Below are 16,226 nucleotides of genomic sequence, written 5' to 3' on the forward strand. Positions count from 1 at the left end.
AAAATAAAAATCCTGGCCTGATTCTTAATCACACCTTATTTTTCTGCCACCTCACAGCCATCTGCGACTTTAATAACCGCACAGTGATAACTCATTACGACTCAAAGTCCTACTGAGCCTTACCGGGCATTACTGCAGTGTGCTCAGGGGATGTTGTTAAAAAAAACATGTTATTCGTTGGACTTGTAACCGTTGGGAAATTGTGCAGGTGTGTCAGGAAAGTGTTCGGCGAATAGGAGGTTGGTTGCATTCCGTACGGGATCACGGCAGCTGCTGGGGTAACGAGGAGCGCTTCAAATACAAAATGACTATAATGACCTGTTAAAGAAGATGACGTAAAGTCATCATGAAATGTCTTTATTCCGGGCTCAAAAAAGAAATAGGCCAAAGAATACTAAACTCCGTTGGAACAACTTGCACGTGAAATGAGAGTCATTCCAGTTCAGTGAAGGTTCAGAGGAAGGAACACTGTTAGTTAAAAAGTGTGGTTTGTTAAACTGCCACTCAACCGCACAGAAACATGAACTTATTTCCTCTGTACACAATGTACAGGCATTCCAGTGTGTGTGTGCATATCTGCACGTTAATACAGCCTCTAATCTAATTCTTATCACTCTTACTTTATGTTTATGGCATGGGTCAAGTGTTTGCACTGACAGAATAGACAGTTCCGGGATTATTTTGTGATTGTTGCGGCCAAAAATGCTTGATTGTGCAACTTTTTGTAGAAAAAAAAATGAATTGGCAAAATTACATGCATTTTAACTCATACCAGTGAAGACAGATGTAATTACTTCCTATGATTGCACATGCTTTATCTGAGACACATCTAACCACGTCATCTTTCCACTAGATTTGGACTGTACTGTGTCCATTCATCCACAACAGTATTAGTGAGGTAGGGGACCATGTGTGTTCCAGGTCATACGAAGGGTGTTCAGTGAAATTGAGATCAGGGATCTCGAGATCTTCCACCTCACCCTTTGTGCACAGGCGGACTGTTATACAAGTACCATTGTTCCTGTGAAGAGAAATCTGAAAGCTAGAGGCAGCAGTTTGGGGAAGAATCACATGTGGGTGTGATGGACAGGTGGACAATAACAGATTCATTCATCCTTTCAACAAGCATGTTGATGGTTTCAGCCTATGAGGTAAAAACAGACGACGGATCTGCCATCCTCTGATTTTCCTGTTTCTACAGAAATACATCAACATACAGCATCAAATCATGGCTTCCTCAAGCATGAGGACTAAACATGTGAAAAATGCTTAGTGTAGACTAACATGTGGAGGTGAAAAAGAAACATCAGCTGATGTCTAACAAATAGAAATATTCGTGTTTAAGTCGAGTTGTTGAATTTTATTCAGCCTCTATGTCCTATATTCAACCTAAACAATAGATCAGTGTGAAATCCAAGGCAACGGAGCAACACTCCACGTGACGCGACACAGCTCTCGAAACCGGTTCTATCCGCCGTGGCCCCGCCCCTTGCAGCCTGTATTTTTCCGCAGGCGTGGCCAAGGCCCCTGACGTCACTATCGGCGTGGCTTTTGTTAAAAGCGCGCCTCCCGTCTTCGGTGTCAAAGGCTCACGCGCTAGTACATCCGTTACAGTCTCGTGGTTCGTGTGGATACAGGACCTGTGCAGTTCCGACCCGTTCGCCTTTACCCGCTTGTTAGACAACTTCGAGTTGAACCCAAATATGTCTACCATCGTCTGCTGTCAAACGGATCAGGTAAGAGCTGGCGCGTGCCTACGAATTTGATTAAAGCGCGCGCGCGGGAGACTGCTGTGTCGTTGATACATTCATTCATTTATTTATTATTGCTTAAAAACATAACAGATCTATACACCAACGCGAAAGTAATGAATCTGTTTGCTAGTTCTGTAACAAAGTAACTTAAGACCAGAAGAAGAAAGAAAGAAAAAAAAAAAAAAAATCAAAAGTCTGTCGCGCGCATGGCGTTGGCATGGTCACGTGTGTTCTTCGAGCGTGGTATATTTGCATGCACATTTGCATACCGAGGACGAGGCAATAGCTTTTAAAAAATATATATACATATTTAAAAATAGCTCTCGGCGATCTCTAAATCAAACTAAGTATCTAAGTCCTTGAGTAATGTTTAACGACTGATTTCCTCTTAAAAATGCAAGTTATTATGATGATGAGCAGTGAGCTATCGCATTTGTGAATGAAGCGTATTTCTGGGCGTAAAGGTTTAGGAATAAAAATCAGGGTTGGGAAGTGTAACGTTGCTCCAGTAGTTATGTTGGCGTTTTATTGGAAACTATATAACAAACCATAAAAAAAAAAAAAAACAAGCAAGCACGCGTACATGAACAAAAAAGGGGAACAGAACTGAATATTTTTTGGAACTATTCTAGAAAACTGTTTGATTGACGTGTCTTCTGTCCAATAGCATCGCTCGTAATTGATCCGCTCTGGCCAATCAGCATTCAAGAGAGGTTGCTAGGCTGTCTCTAATGAGATTTTGTCCCATACTGCGCTTGTGAGATACTAATCAAGTCTAGTGTAGTCTGCTTTTAGGCTGTGAAATGTGTATTACTTAAAAATAACGTAGGTTTCAGTTGTTCAATACCATTTAGACCATTGACTCCGTATAAGAATTAGGCTTAAACACAGTCGTAACGTTGGCTGGTCTGTAACGCGCATGCGTACAACCAGACAAAGGCTGAATACTGCATAGTGCGGCAGTGTATATAGTGTATAATACACACAGTATATGAGCATTGTAGTTTAGTATACTTCATTCATATGACCTGTTGGTCAAACTCACTGGCCTCAGTTACACAGAATTTTGTTAAGCAATTTTGTTTTGTGTAGAGTATTTTCAGTTCCTTTTTATAGAAATAATGTTTGGCACGAGCTAGCACGTGGCATCTATTCAGTTCTGTACTAAGTAAACTGACACATGGGTATATCAAGTAATAATTAAGAATTAGAAGTAACAAATGTATTTCTGTTTTAATAACTATATATAAATACATTTCTTTTTACTTATAAGCAATATATACCAGACATTTACCGTATTGAGACACAAGTAGTGACCGCTAACCCTTGTGACATGTGTCCACTGTTTTCACTAGTTTTCTTCTGGTTACAATATGTAAATGCTCCTAAAGCTAAACACAAATCTTATCAATGAAAGAACCAATTAGCATGAAATTTAGTTTACATGTTGTGTGGGACTTTGTAGCAATTTGGTTGGAAGAGTAGTGACCATGCTAGCCACATACACTCCTGAGAGGGAGATACCAACAATTTCAAGCAAACATCTCTAATAAGCATTTGTATAAGACGGGACAAAATAGAGCCAAGGTTTAATAATAATAATAATAATAATAATAATAATAATAATAATAAGCATGGTTTCCATCTATATTTGCATGTCGGAGAGTGAAGTGGGGAACTGTAGAAACTTTAGTCTGTGCATGTGCCATTGGATTTGGTCAGAGGAATCATTTCAGCTAAATGTATAGCTTTGTCGCTTTACAGAACTGAGAAAGTGTTGACACAGCTACAAAAACAACAGGAAAATGTCGCTTTGTGAACGTAGGGTTACATGCTGCAATATACAGCGGTTCTCTTCTTCACCAGGTTTTGTTTTGGAAAAGAAATGACCACTGCACTTCATTAAAACGACAGCTCTAGCTGTGTACTTGGAAATATAGTCCAATTATGGATTTTGAAGCCATATCGGAAAAGGTCACGAAGGACGAACTTTGTTGCAGTTTGATTCGACCCACATTCATCGGCTGCATTAACACTCTCTCTCTCTCCGACATGTTTGCTCTCAGTGGAAACAAATAGCCGTGTAAAGCAACAAGCACAAAAACAGGTACTCGTGACCTTTGTTCGAGTCCCAATTACTTGCTTTAACTGATGCCCTTGAAATGTCACGGCGAGGAAATTTTTTCTTTGGTAGCGTTGTCACTCTTTGTTGAAAAAGCAAACATGATTGCTGGTTCATTCGTTAATTTACCTTAATTACGAGATTAGTGCAAATTTGGTGATTTTTATACAAAATCTAAAGCTGTCCATTCCTATATCTGATAGTCATTTACATTCACAGCGTTTGGCAGACGCTCTTATCCAGAAGTGCTTCTGAAGTCTCTATTAATGAATACATTGATGCATTGGTTCATAAGGTCGCAGACTGCCATCAGTCTAAATCTGTTGAAATGAAATGCAGCAAGAAGAGCACACATAAAAATGTCAGTTTAAGTATTTCATCAAGAGGTATGTCTTCACCAGTCGTTTGAAGGAAGTCAGTGACGCTGCTGTTCTGACATCTAGGGGAAGTTCGTACCATCACCCAGGTGCCAGAACAGAGGAAGGTCTTGATGTGAAGCTTGTACCCTGAGCATTGGTGAAATCATGAAGCAAAGTGGGGAGTGATTGGTGCTTTAAGAGAAGAGGATGCTGGTCGGTTTTGTAGGCAAGTGTCAGTGGTGGGAGAGTCCGTGGTGTAGTTAAGTCATTAAGGAGAAAGGGAAATTCTCACACATGGAAGAGATTTCCCTTGTATTAAGGGCTGGTTAAAGGGAAGTGTAAGAAATTACCCAGTTTTCGTGTGACGTGCGTATATGATTGAGTCGTGGGCTTGCTCAAAAAGTATGAAATGTTTTGTTTTTTATGGAAACCTCTGATCCCACAGTGATCTGATTAAAAGACGTCTTTATATTTTTCTTTTATCCAATGAAACGTTCTCTGTGAAGAGGTTCGGTTATCGTTTATGGAAGGAGTCTCCGTTATCAGTGTTCTGTCATGATCAGAGATGAAACCTCCTCCTTGAAGTTTCCTCTATGGGGAATGTGTTCAGGATGGAGAATGTTAAGTTCTCTTTAACGTTTATGTGGAAGTGAGAGAACGACTGTTTAATGGTGTAAGTGATCGAAGGAACCCGGGACACTGACATTTGACAACGTTAACAACATACGGATAATTAAAATATGCGTAATTAAAATTCGTAATAGTTGGTCTGGGGTAAGGGGAATAAAATGCACTGAGATGGAAAAATAATATGCTTGTTAAGAATCTTGTTCTGAATGAAAGCACACTACTAAGATGATCGGTACCTGAAGGATCTTTAAAGCTGCCCAGACCTTCGTCTTTCCCCAAGCGGCACTTAATAGAAGTAACAGATTATTAAAAGTGAAATAAAAATGCTGATATTGGATCAAGTATCATTTCGACCATGTGTAAAGGTATGAGCATATTATGCTAACGAGACTACTGTAGCTGGTAGCGGCATGGTGAAACGTGGCGATTTTGTTTGTTTTGGTCGCTTATATTTGTAAGGATGGAGTGACTCATGCGTTAGAGTAATATGTTCTACTGCTGGTTTTATGAGCGAATGGAAAAACCCTGGTGGAGAGAAAGAGAAGATGCAAATGATATACAGCTTTTCAGAAGAAAAACAAGCTTTTTTTGTTATGCTTTTGCTTTTCTGATTCTTCTTTCTCTGGAAACTGCTTACTTCATTTGTTAAAGAAACAAGGAACAGACGACAAAGCGCAAACACCTTTTTGTTTTTTTTCCCCCTTTTAAAATCTGTGGTTTTATTCAGTTTCACTGCCTCACCGCCTTGCCTTCTCTTCTCTGTACGTTCTGTCCTCAAATTTTTATTTCTTTTTCTTTTTTTTTAGTGTTGCGCAAGCCTGGCATGTTCTTAAAAGCACATGTGGTGTAGGCACGTATTTCAGTGCTGTTGCTTCACTCGTCTGTTCGGTCTCTCCGGATCAGACTGGTCATTCTACAGAGACTTTTCTCGAAGACGTAAACAGGCTGTTGAAAACACGACAGGAAATGTAGAGCGAAGGCTTGGCTAAGAAGCCTCTGTGGGCGTGCGAGTAGCATGAGGATGGGTCCCATGGTAGCGATTAGTGTAATTACAATCACACATAGACACATACTCGGAGACACAAAAACGCATCAATATGCGATCGTCCAGTTTTGCACTTGGCAACAGGGGCCTGCTTGTTAGGACAAAGTTCTGCTCGTACTCATCACTGTTTTCCTCACAATGAGTGAGTCTTGGATAACTAAATACTTCAGCAGACAGCAGAACAAGTGTCTCTTTATGTCTCTCTCCTCCACACGCAACGCTTTAGAGGTCAAAACCACAATGCAGAAGGATGCACAGTAATGCTTTATTGTTGCTTGTCTCCATTTATTTATTTATTTTTTCTCGAAGCTCTGCTACCAGTTTCCTCAGCGTCCTTCACTAAAGGACGTCACGGTCGTCTGCACAAAAGGTGACTTGTTTGTTCGGTTAGCTGAGTCACACCAGACCCTTACCTACAGCTTAAGGTTTAAAGTATCATCCCCCCCTGAGGCTGTTAATGCAAGATCACAATACCTGATCACTAAAACCCCATAAACACACATCACAGCTTCACTACACCTTTTTTTTTTCCCCCCGAGACGTCTGCATGCAATCTTTTTCGCCTCAGGGTTTTAGTGATCGACATCTTTTAATACGTCCCACGTGCGGACAGGCGAGCAGAAAAAACAAAACAACAAGGACGTCTGAGGACAGCTGGAGGAAATTGCTTAGATGCTCAGTGCGGGCTTTGTTTCCAAATGTTTTCTTGTCAAAAACAATAAAAAGCCTTTGAAATTTCTGGCCTAGTGCAACTGAAAAGACTGTCTGAGCCAGCACACGGAGACGTGATCAGACAGTGTTTCTGATTTTTTTTCTTCCATCTTTTACAGATTTCTGGAATTTACTCTGGTTGTAATTTTAAAAATAAAAGGAGAGGGGGGTGTTGAATGTGTTTGTGTGTGGAGGGTGAGGTATGTAGTCACATGGCCAGACCAGATTATAATGGTGTTAAGTTTCTTATTAGCGGTAGTAGCTTGAGCCTGATTAGTCTCTGCTGTTTGTGGCACGTGGATAAACGAGTGCTTTAAAACGATCTGAGCTGCTGATTTTCATTGTGTGTGTGTGTGTATATATAAACATCCGTATGAGAAAGTTGTTAGTTACAAAGCAGCTTTGGACGTATTCTAGTGGTGATGTTTTGTTTCACTACAGGTGTCCGTGGAAAACACACACACACACGTTTGGCTTAACACACCTTCCATAAACAAATCGCTAGCCTTCTGTATAAACGTTAACGAAAGTCTAATAAACTGTGTTCTGTTTCTTTCGCAGGTTATAATACACGACCAACCTAGAAAAGGTTTCATTCTATAGCCAACGGGATCCCGAGGACTTGATTACAGTCGCTCTAAGCCTGAGAGTTTGCGTTAGTGCGGCTGCCCGCCCTTCCATTCGCTCTGCGCTCGCTGGTTCCCTGGCATCACCTCTGCCAACTGCTCAGAAGTGAAGGAAAGACCTGGTTGTTAGATTCCCAACACAACTGCAAGATTTCTCCAAGAATTAAGGAATTTCTGATTAGGTAAACCCATCACTTCTGCTTCAATATGGTTGCACACGTTCTATATCCGTCTTAGTAAAATAATGACCATGTCATATGATGATTTGTTTCTTCTCTCTTCCTGCAGGCTTACCTCCCGAAACCGCAAACAAAATGATTCCGAACGGATATTTGATCTTCGAGGACGAGACCTTCCTGGACTCCACTGTGGCCAAAATGAACGCGCTTAGAAAGAGTGGACAGTTCTGTGACGTCAGACTGCAGGTTAAAAATAGTTATTTTACGTTCTTGGTTTAGAGTTTGAATGCAGGCAGGAAACTATTCAAATAGAAACGTGCAATTTAAACTTTCCTATCAAAATTTTAGACGTCATTCAAATTCTGGTGCAAAAGCATAGTTAAGAAATTTGAATGCAAAATCTGTCCAGAGTTTAAACTGGAATGAATCTGCCATGTTGAAAAATCTGTAGCAATGCTTAAATTTTCACTCACGCCAACACACACACTACTTTTACAAAATAAGGCACAAATGCATGGAACACTGCCTTCTCACTGTCAGGGATGTGTGCCTGTCAATCATACATTATGGGTGGGGCTTGAAAAATGCTGGTACTTGGTAAAAGGGTTTTTTTTGGATGGGGGGGGGGTGAAAAACGTTTTAACAGCTGGACAGAGATGGATGCATTTGTTCTCCACATCAAATAGTCTACCAAATGAGACCCAGAACCTTGAATATCACTTCCTGCAGCTACAGTCGTTCTGCACAACTCCCTTGCTTACAGTTTATTGCAAAGTCACAAAACAAGGCTTGTATTTCATCTGAAGCGTGGAGACGCCCCGGGGTTAAGCCGAGTCAATCCAGAAATACGAAGCAGTGTAACAAACGACACGAGGGACAAAAGGAGAGTGTTGGTTCAGTCGAACAATTTCCCAGAAATGTGAGTGGCTGTAACCCAAGTAGCATACATTAAGTTACTAATGAAGGGGAAAGATCTAGAAAGGACTGTCCCAGTTCTTAGTAGTGATTACAGCGGTGTAACTCGAGTTAACTCGGAATGGTTGTCCATGGTGATTTTTAACATCAAAATAAACAGCAATAAGCATGTGACTTTCAAACTGACCCCCTGGAAGCCCTGCCCCTTTTCCCATCCTTTTATAATAATATCTTGTCTTAACTTGATAGTAATGCTGCTAAAAATGCCCACAACTCTTACTGATTCATGTCTTACACTGCGTGAACCTCTAACCCTTTGACCCCTGACCTCTCCAGGTGTGCGGTCATGAGCTGATGGCGCACCGTGCCGTGCTGGCTTGTTGCAGCCCGTACCTGTTCGAGATCTTTAACAGCGATCTGGAGCCTCACGGTATCTCCCATGTGAAGTTTGAGGATCTGAACCCTGAGGCTGTGGAGATCCTGCTCAACTACGCCTATACTGCCCAGTAAGTCTGGGGGGGAAAAATACCATAAGGCAGTCTGCTTACTGAAACCCTGGGGCTTATTTTCTAAAGGCCATTCAATTCAAGTGAATTCATTGGCCTGTGCTGCTTTTCTTTTCTCTTCTTTAGATTGAAAGCAGATAAGGAGTTGGTTAAGGAGGTCTACTCTGCAGCCAAACGGCTTAAGATGGAAAGAGTGAAGCAGGTAAGATTATAAACTGTATGTTCCTTCATATTATTGTAAAAAAAAAACAAAAACATGGTGCTCTATGGAAAGAGTCTAAAATAATTAATACTATAGTACAAGCATACCATGAATTTCACTTGTATAGTAACAAATTAATCCATCACAAAGATGCCCTGTTGAGAGAGATCAGAGTAAAAAGGCCAGACTCGGTCACGTTAACATTAACTCAAATAAACGCCCTGTACAGCCGTGATGAGGAGAAAAGCATCTCGGAACCAAAACCTCAGCAATGCACTACTCTCAGGTCTCCATCAGACACCTTTATTTAATTCAGAATGCAGCAGCACACCTTGATGTCGACCCTCCCACCTCTACGTCTTCCCTCCTCTGGCTTCCTGTAGGCAAATTTCAAGGCTTTGATGCTCACGTACAACACGTTGTCTGGAACAACAAACCTCTAACTCAACACTCTGTTTAAGGTTTACGTTCTTTCCTGCAACCTCTGATCAGATAAGGAGCGACGCCTGATTGTCCGGTTTTGGAAGCTAGTTACAGCTCCTGCTGTCTGGACTGAGGTTGTTGAAAGGGAGCTCATGCTTCACTCATGTTTGCACAAAGACCCACCTCTTCCATGACCACTTAACTAACCCTTAACTTTAACACTCAATCCTGTATGCTGGAACTACTTGTATTTCATCATCCTGTGCTTGATTTATCACCATTTCCTCATTTGGAAGATCCGCTGAATGACTAAACGCTAATCTGTTCTTTTTCTTCCAGATTTGCGGAGACTACCTGCTCTCTAAGATGGACTCCCAGAATGCCATTTCCTATCGTAACTTCGCCAGCAGCATGGTGGACGCTCGTCTGCTAGGCAAGATCGACTGCTACATCCAGGAACATCTTTTGGAGATCTCGGAGCAGGAGGATTTTCTCAAACTGCCTCGCTTGAAGGTGAGATCAGTTTTTTATCAGGAAAATCATATATATATTTTTTTTTTTTCTTCAGCTGATGATGTATCATGAAACGTTGGCTTTGTGTGCAGTTGGAGGTGATGCTAGAGGATCATCTGAGCTTGCCCAGCAATGGGAAGCTGTACTCGAAGGTGATCAGTTGGGTGCAGCGCAGCCTGTGGGAGAACGGGGAGCCGCTAGAGAGACTGATGGAGGAGGTCAGTACTGCGGTCCTCTTTGAGCTTTCTGTTTTGTTTTTTCCCCCCTCCCCACACCACCACCTTCCAATCACAGATTCAATGTTCAAGGTCTGTGAGCTGTTCACATGCGCTCACACTCATCCCACAGGCTTGATGCTTTTGTTTTATCTGTATTCCATTCTTTTTTTTTTTTCCCCCTCTCTCTCCTTATGCCTTACCACAAACTTCCCCCCTTCCCCTTCCCCCAGGTGTTTTAAGAGTATATATTTTGCATTAGGTACAGTGCGGGGCTGTTACACACTCTGCAAAGGCAAGAGGTTAGTCCAGGTGAGCAAAAAAAAAAAGAAAGGGGAAAAAAACCCATTCCTCCAGTCCGGGCTCTGTGTCGTACAGTAAAGCTCAGAGACAGAGAGCTTTTTGCTGTCTCACAGATGTCTCGTTCTTTTCTGACCAGGTGTGTGAGTGTGTTTGTGCGTATGTGCACACTCTGGGCATTAAAACTAACAGTTCTTCCTCCCCATTGATTTTTTTTCTCTTTAGGTTTATTAGAGCAAACAACTGCAGGACTCTGAGCTGAGTGAAGAAGCCACGGCTGGGGCCTCCATGGTAATGAGTCAGGAAAAAGAGAAAGAAAAGGCAGGGAGCCACATCTGAGCTCCCATCTGTCTGACGCAACACATGCGCACAAACGAGGTCTAGACTCGCAAAACTGTCGAACCCATTGGAGAAGCTGCTTCCTATTAGCGTTCACGAATCCAAAATTTTTCTTCTTCTTTTTTTTTTTTACGAGAGAAACTATTCTCTCTACGCAAATTCTTTAACTATTAGATATCGGCTGTTTCATAGTTCCAGCTGCCGAGTGTGCTCATTCATTTCAGCTGGGTTCATAATAACGCCTCGATCTCCGCAGATAAATTTGATTTTCTTTCAATACTTCTATTATTTCAAGATTGGCTGACAAGATTTCTTTTCTCTCATGGCCGTTTTTGTAATTTCCCTAACCATTTAGCTCGAGAAGAAGCAAGTTTGGTGAGAAGCAGGAGCTGTTTGAATAGTCTGTCTCTGTGGAATATGTATGATCTCAATTCAAGTTCTCCTCAGTCAAGAAGAAGGATGCTATCCAGAAGAGCTGAAGACCTGATGGCTACACAATCTACCCCCTACCCCCCCTTTTTTTTCTTTCTCTCTTCAACCTTAACATATAGTTCCTGGGTTGCAAAGCTGGCAGCAGTATGCGAGTGTGTGTGTGTGTGTGTGTATGTATATGTGAGAGTCCAAAAAAAAAAAAATACAAAATGCAGTGCGGAAACCTCAGGAGCACCAAAGAAGAGCTTTTTTTTTTTTTGTGCTGTCCTGCTTTTCATAAACAGCCCCTGAACAGAAGGCGCATTGTGTTCAGTCTTTTAAAATGGATTTCTCAGCGTTCTGCAGCCATCTTGCGACGTACCCCCATCCCCTCCCTTTTCTCTTTCCCCATCCCCTTTCTTCTTCCTCTCTTCTTCTCCTCCGGGTGTGCTGTTGCCATGGAGACCGCCACATGGGTTCTTGTGTCGCTGTGTGTCTTGCAGGTGCAAACGCTGTACTATTCGGCCGATCACAAGCTGCTCGATGGGGGCCTGCTTGAGGGCCAGGCCGAGGTGTTTGGCGCTGAGGATGACCGCAGTCAGTTTGTGCAGGTACATTAAAACCAGCACCAAACCGGTTTAGCCCTGCCATTCAGTACAGCGAACGTTGTTAAAGTGCGATATTTTAGACTGAGAAGGCTAGCTGCTTTCGCTTTTTTTTTTTTTTTCCCCCAGCAAGATTGCATAAATAATTTATACTCTAATCTACGATTTTTTTTTGGTATGTGGGTGTATTATTAAAGTAGTTAGCCTGGATTGTAGCACAGATTAGGATCTAGACTGCCCAAAGACATTCTTTGCTAATAGCTCCATAGTACCTTCAGCCTGATTTGTGAGTAGGTTTGTAGGGTGCGCCTTGTAGAATTGTAGCTTTTGTGGGCCTCAGAAGACTGTTTGACTGTGGGCCTTGGGAAGGGTATCTGTAGCTGCACTGTGCATTTTTTTAGAAAAAGACACCGCGAGAGAACGTTCACAGGCAGCTGAGCAACAGCTCCTCCGGCAGCCTCTCGCCCGGCTCGGCTAAACAGGAGTGGAAGTACATCGCCTCTGAGAAGACCAGCAGTAAGTGTCCCACTCCACTGGCACACAAAGATGGAAATAATTTGCTAAAACGAGCTATTGAGCAGTTTTTTTTTTTTTTTGTTTTAATAAACAATATCAAAAGATTTTATATATTCGGATTTTTTTAATAAGCAGTTTAAAAGACAAAACTTCACATTTCCAACTGATTCTTCATTTATGCTCTCACAGACAATACATACCTGTGCCTGGCGGTGCTCAACGGTGTGCTGTGTGTCATCTTCCTGCATGGGCGGAGCAGTCCCCAGGCCTCGCCCTCAGCCACACCCTGCCTGCAGAAGAGCCTGAGCTTCGAGGCTCCGCCCCTAGAAGAGGAACAGGAGCGTCTGCTGGCTCCCATGCACTACGCCCGCTCTGGCCTTGGCACTGCCGCGCTGAACGGGAGACTGATTGCTGCAGGTTGGTGGATGTAAAACCTCATAAAAGCAGAGGATATTCAAAAACATTTTCTAATACCATAGTAGACTGCCACTTTATTAGGAAGACGTGTGCATTTACTCTGATCTGACACCTGCACAATGCAGAAACGGGTCAAGAGCTTCACATTAGACAAAAGTATGATGGGTGGCTTCTTGACTGACAGGACTGGAACCTGCTGTTGTCTGGTTTCATGTATTTTGCATTCTGAGATGCTTTTCGTCTCACAGTGGTTGTAATGAGGTTGTCAGCCCAAACCAGTCTGGCCATTCTCCTTTGACCTTAATAATTAGCATGGCATTTCTGCCTGCAGGTCAACCACTCAATGGATGTTGTTTTTTGGGTTTCATACCTTTCTCTGAAAATTCTAGACACTGAGATCAACAGTTTCAGAAATACTTAAACTAGTAGCCATCATACAATGGTCAAAGGAATCCCTTTTGCCCCCAGTTCTGATGTTTGCTTTTGACTCGTTTCTGAAATTTTTTTTTTTTTTTTTGTGCATTGCTCTGCTGTCACACAATTGGCTTACAATGTGTGAATGTAGCACAATACTTGATACATGCAGTAGTTTCAGAAAGCATAAGAAGGAAAGAGGAGGAAGTGTCCGTTCTGTCAGACGTAGTAATGTTGTGCTTGTCAGGTGGTTATAACCGGGAGGAGTGCCTGAGGACTGTGGAATGTTACGATCTGAAGACTGACAGCTGGAGTTTTATTGCACCAATGAGGACACCTCGGGCCCGCTTTCAGATGGCTGTGCTTATGGTACAAAACTGCACATCTTGCCAAAACAAGTAATAACTGTCCGTGTTGTCAACAAAGTGACAGCAAAATAAAAAACAAACTCGTTCTCCTTGACCACTCAGGGTCAGCTGTATGTGATGGGTGGCTCCAACGGCCACTCGGATGAGCTGAGCTGCGGGGAGATGTACAATCCGGATTCAGATGAATGGACCCAAGTGCCGGAGCTCCGGACCAACCGCTGCAATGCAGGTATCTAAAGAAAGTGACGGGGATCCATGGACAATCTTGTTTGCTTGTCCTGACTATTTATTGTTGACTCACTTTATCCATTTTTGCTCTAGGCGTCTGCTCTCTCAACAACAAGCTCTACGTTGTGGGTGGATCAGACCCCTGTGGGCAGAAAGGTCTGAAGAACTGCGACACTTTTGATCCTGTGACCAAGGAGTGGACTAGCTGTGCCCTGCTAAACATCAGTGAGTGTTTTCTCCATTCCAGTTCTTTGGTGTGGTTCTGCAGATGGTTCTGGTTCTGAAGTCTGTGTGTATGTTTACGCAGGGAGGCACCAGGCAGCTGTTTGCGGGTTGGATGGTTATATGTATGTGATCGGAGGAGCAGAGTCCTGGAACTGTCTGAACAGTGTGGAGCGCTACAATCCTGAGAACAACACCTGGACCCTGGTCGCCCCAATGAACGTGGCTCGGAGAGGCGCTGGCGTGGGCATCTACGAAGGTGAACAAGCAGGTCTTAAACATCTTTAAAAATATCCCGGACTAGTTGGAATATTTGTTTGAACGTATCATTAGTTAATTAAGGGGAGGTTATTGTGTCCTCTCACAGGTAAGCTGTTTGTGGTGGGTGGCTTTGACGGCTCCCACGCCCTGAGCTGTGTAGAGGTCTACGACCCGGCCCGAAACGAGTGGAGGATGCTAGGGAGCATGAACTCGGCACGGAGCAACGCTGGCGTGGCCGTGATCGGCAACCTCATCTTCGCGGTGGGTGGCTTTGACGGCAACGACTTCCTCAATACAGTGGAGGTGTATAACCCGGAGCTGGACGAGTGGAGCACCTGTGCTGAGGCTTTCAGCAGCGCCTGACGGATGCATTAGACAGGACGGGCGCAGAAGGGAGGGGAGTGTTAGTGGATAATGTCTCTCTCAAACTAACAGGCTTAGTGACGTAATCGTGCTTCGTGATGTCGTGTATGTTAATGGGAAAGGGGGTGGGGTTTTGGACTTTGTACTGGGGGGTGTTATGTGGGTCTTCAGTGAAGACTGACGAGAGTGGGGAGGTGGGTGGGTGGGGGTGGATTATCAGGACAGAAAGAAATTTGCTGTACATAGTTTTTTTTTTTTTTCCTTCATTAGCTTTTTTTTTATTTGACAGAAATTGCCAATCTTTACTGCACATTGATTGTACTTTTTCAGTGGATATTTAAGTTAGGAAAGGCTTTCCAGTAAAGCATTGGTAGGGTTCATTGGTTAACCAGGTTTCAGATGTTATTGACTTCAGTTAGTGCATTTTATTTTCTAAATATTAGCTCACACATGGTTACGTAATAGCCTTACTCAACGAACAATCACTTGCATAGCTTTTATTTTTCGCATTAACTGTTATGCAGGATTGGTTTACCAATCAATAACGATGGCCTTTTTATATTTTTGATACACTGCTGATCGATAGATGAGCTAAGCAGACACACACGAACCTTAAATCGGTGCCAGTTTAGTTAAATGAGTCAAGTATACATGAGTGCACACACACACACACACACACTTCAGCTAAACTAACATCTGCAGTTGAACTAACTCATGACTGTCACGTTTTTTTTTCCTTTTCAGTGTCTGATTTTCTGTGTTAAGAATTTGAGGTACAGAGTTCAATGTTTTTTTTTTTTTGTTTGTTTTGTTTTCTGCATTCAACTGAAATGGTGAGTGAGATTCTGTATACCACTTGTTACAAGCTGATATTTCTTAACAAATAGACCATTTCAGCCTCAAACTGGGTTCTTGTGTCCTTTTTATGACCTGCCTATGAAATCGTGTTATTTAGTAGAATGGAATGATTGTGTTGTGAGGCTTATCAAACCACTATAATGGACTGTGGCTCCTGAGCTGAATAGTGGTGGGATTACACTAATCGGGTTTGTGTGTATCCTGTTTCTTAATTTGAAACGGGAGTGTCGCATATTTTTCCATGACGAGCAAAGCTGCATCCCAAAAAAAATGTTATTTAGAAACGAACCAAGACAGACTACTCATTTTATATATTTTTTTTTCAACGTGTGAGATTAGTTACACAAGGAGTACATGAAACATTTAATTTAAACAATATATTAATGCATAAATCTATCATCACTAATGCTAAATATGTGCTTCGTCAGTACTTATCAGCCAGGATGTCTGATCTTGCATGTTCATCCAGAATGGTATTAATGAAATGTGCAAATCACTCCTCCTACTCTGCACTCCTTCAGTAGTATTAACCCTCTGTAAGAGGCAGTGACGCACGCCTCGCGCTCTCAGGAATTGGGCCATAGTGTCAGCACCAGGGTTGAAAGGATTTCAGAGGACATTTCCGAGACAGGGTGCCAATGGCCAAGAGCCATGCCGATGTCGCCAGGCAATGAGTCAAACAAACGGTCATTACTCGGAAATCATCTCGTCCCTGATATCGGCT

The 16,226-nt window shown here is 42.5% G+C and overlaps 1 protein-coding gene across 2 annotated transcripts; it reads left to right on the forward strand.

Moving 5' to 3' along the window:
- Window positions 1-1,568: 1,568 nt before the first annotated feature.
- On the forward strand, window positions 1,569-15,548 carry ivns1abpa (influenza virus NS1A binding protein a). 2 transcript variants are annotated; one of them, XM_058392554.1, is made up of 15 exons: window positions 1,569-1,736; window positions 7,183-7,429; window positions 7,536-7,672; window positions 8,678-8,847; window positions 8,974-9,049; window positions 9,812-9,985; window positions 10,078-10,203; window positions 11,754-11,861; window positions 12,257-12,371; window positions 12,561-12,788; window positions 13,450-13,571; window positions 13,673-13,799; window positions 13,892-14,023; window positions 14,106-14,291; window positions 14,388-15,548. In XM_058392554.1, the coding sequence occupies exons 3-15, from the start codon at window positions 7,562-7,564 to the stop codon at window positions 14,642-14,644; spliced, it is 1,932 nt and encodes a 643-aa protein (XP_058248537.1). In that variant the 5' UTR covers window positions 1,569-1,736; window positions 7,183-7,429; window positions 7,536-7,561; the 3' UTR covers window positions 14,645-15,548. The 2 variants fall into 2 exon arrangements, with proteins under 2 accessions (XP_058248537.1, XP_058248538.1); XM_058392555.1 differs by having other exon boundaries at window positions 1,570-1,736; window positions 14,106-14,279.
- Window positions 15,549-16,226: the final 678 nt, after the last annotated feature.

Source organism: Hemibagrus wyckioides, linkage group LG06 (assembly GCF_019097595.1).
Source record: "Hemibagrus wyckioides isolate EC202008001 linkage group LG06, SWU_Hwy_1.0, whole genome shotgun sequence".
Taxonomy (NCBI): domain Eukaryota; kingdom Metazoa; phylum Chordata; class Actinopteri; order Siluriformes; family Bagridae; genus Hemibagrus; species Hemibagrus wyckioides.

What these genes read in the sequence shown, in the direction of transcription:
- ivns1abpa (XM_058392554.1), top strand. Translation starts at nt 7,562, where the DNA reads ATGATTCCGAACGGATATTTGATCTTCGAGGACGAGACCTTCCTGGAC. An exon ending in AACTACGCCTATACTGCCCA is followed by an intron (nt 8,848 to 8,973) that starts GTAAGTCTGGGG and finishes TCTCTTCTTTAG; the next exon opens with ATTGAAAGCAGATAAGGAGT. An exon ending in CTACGAAGGTGAACAAGCAG is followed by an intron (nt 14,292 to 14,387) that starts GTCTTAAACATC and finishes GTCCTCTCACAG; the next exon opens with GTAAGCTGTTTGTGGTGGGT.